Source organism: Blennius ocellaris (genome assembly GCF_963422515.1).
Source record: "Blennius ocellaris genome assembly, chromosome: 22".
Classification (NCBI taxonomy): domain Eukaryota; kingdom Metazoa; phylum Chordata; class Actinopteri; order Blenniiformes; family Blenniidae; genus Blennius; species Blennius ocellaris.
In genome coordinates this window covers 1,245,581-1,247,989 of record NC_137671.1, presented here as the reverse complement: position 1 = coordinate 1,247,989, position 2,409 = coordinate 1,245,581, and the positions used below count along the sequence as shown (strand labels likewise).

The 2,409-nt window shown below is 45.3% G+C and overlaps 1 protein-coding gene across 1 annotated transcript; it reads left to right on the top strand.

Annotated features, from left to right (window-relative positions):
• Positions 1 to 1,844, top strand: LOC308146625 (NXPE family member 3-like; the record flags this gene model as incomplete). Its single annotated transcript, XM_080518528.1, has 3 exons — positions 1 to 74; positions 685 to 1,113; positions 1,548 to 1,844. Exons 1-3 carry the CDS (start codon positions 48 to 50, stop codon positions 1,842 to 1,844), a joined length of 753 nt encoding a protein of 250 aa, XP_080374654.1. The 5' UTR covers positions 1 to 47.
• Positions 1,845 to 2,409: the final 565 nt, after the last annotated feature.

Sequence of the window (2,409 nt, the reverse complement as noted above, 5' to 3'; positions counted from 1 at the left end):
AATATGTCCAAGTCTTCCTGCTCTTGACCGTTTGTGTTGTGATCTTCATGGTTTTCTGCACGGACGTTATAGCGGTGAGTTTTCTTCAGTGATTAAAAACAAGGAGGGTGAGGAGGGTGAGGAGGGAGAGAGATTCCTCAATGGCGTGTACGTTTGTGTGAGGCGACGACGCCTCCCTCCATAGAACAGTGATGGAACTATTATCGTCCCATGCTAGCTTGATAAAGCTTTTTTGTTCCAGTGAATGCATATCAGACCGACAACGCCACCTGGTGATTTGCACAACAAGAAATCCTCGCTAAGTTTATTTCTACTTTAAATAAGGTCACACGGGTTTGAGACACCACAGGCAAGATGGTTTGAGTTTAAAACCAATTTAATTAAGCAATACATACCAGGTCCTTCACAGAGTTCCTTCCAGGACAAAGGATGTTTAAGATGGTCTCACTTCCACTAACATAAGTTCAAACTGCCAGCTGACCTCCCTGATACCAGTCTACACACACTTTGGCTGTGGACACCAGTCCAAACATTCTGGCCAAAGATCTGTGAAGACTTATCGTGATGCCCCCCCCCCCCCCCCCCCCCCCCCCCCAATCCAGTCTCAGGGCTCTGGGCCGGGGGTGGTCCCATTTTTCTTTTACGGTTCTTCATGCACACTTATCAACTTTCTATCGTTTGCAGAATATATCCAAGCCCGTCCTCAACATCCCAGGCCACGTCACCAGCAACCACAGCTTCTGCACCTTTCGACCAATTTCTCCTGAAGAGGCTCTCGAGGAAAAAGCCATACTTGAGTCCCTTGCTTGGCCGAGATACCCGTCCCTGCAACCAAATTATTCCTTGATCAATACAAAAAATCCCGCCTGTGGCAGTTTCACCATTCTCCCAAGAAGAGGAGGAGGAAAGTGGCACATTGGGGATCAGCTTGAGGTCATGATCCAAATACACGACTACCTCTGCCGCCCCAAGAAGTATGGTGGGGACGTTTTACTGGCTCGCCTTCACACTCCTGCTCTGGAGGCCGGTGTGGCAGGACACGTGGTGGATCACCTCAATGGCTCCTACTCTGCTGTGTTCACCCTCCTCTGGGAAGGACGTGCAGAGGTCCAGGTAATTCTGACGTAACCATCGATGTTGTTTTCTCTTTTAGCATCGTGGCCTCACTTGTACCAAGGCTGGTCATTGAACACATGTAAAGCCCAGCAGTTGCCACGTTTCCTGAGTGTCTTTGAAGGAGTCAGTTTGGTGGTTCCTTGGTTTGCAGATAGCATGCTAGTGCTAACTCTGGTTGTTAGCACTTGCTACCACTATGTGAAGAAGAAGAAGAAGAAGCTGGAGAGGTCCTTGCAAATGAATGGATCCTTAAGATGTTACATATAAAGTCATATTCAGACAAAGCAGATAGATTGTTAGACAACTACACATTGGAAGAGCTGCCTATATTGAAAAAGACATGACAGGTGGTTAATACATTTTTCAATATTTTGCGGTTGTACAGAGGACCTCATGGTGAAAACTTTGAACGTCTTCCCCCGTCCTGCCAGGTGACTCTGGTTCACTCCAGCGAGGCAGTTGAAGTTCTGCGCAGGTTGACCGTCCAGCAACCTGATCGGATAAACTTCAAGAGCGTCTTCCGTTCCGGCTCCAAAACCGAGTCCACCACCTGCAACGTCTGCCTGCGACCGAGCCGGACGCCGCTGTGCAACTTCACGGACATCCGCACCGGAGAACCATGGTTCTGCCACAAGCCGAAGAATCTTGGCTGCGAGTCCCGGATCGATCATTCCAGAGGAGGATACACACAAAACCTCCGGCTTGACGAAGAGAAGCTCTTTGTATAGTGAGGATGATCGATATATATAGAATATAGACAAACAACACATCTATTGGTTTTTATGTGTTTGTTTTTCAAACAATTTTTTTAAAGAGAATGTTGATTCTTTGCTCTATGACGGTGGTACACAAACCCCACAAACCATAAACTTATTAGATCATTATGTGAACAACTGGTGACCGAAAAATTCTTATAACCCAATGGTAAAATCAAGATACTCTATTTATGTGCACAAAGTTACTGGCAGTATTGGATTGGAACTCTTTCATGTGATTTAGCAATAATAACATGAATCACAGATTCAGTAAGTCTTCTCAACTCTTCACTAAAGTAAATATTTTATTTTTTTTTTATCACATCATTTTGAGGAAATCCCTTGTCGCTTCTCTTTCCAGAGACTTCAGCTTCTAAAGGGACGTAACTAATTTTCTCTCCTTGTCATACCTTTCAAATGTGGCTCTTCTAGTCTGTAAGTTTATAACACTTATGTGTGTTTTCCTTCAGTGACGTCAACATGAAAGTCCACATTCGTTCTTCCGGACCATCTGATGTCTTTGTGACATCGAACATAA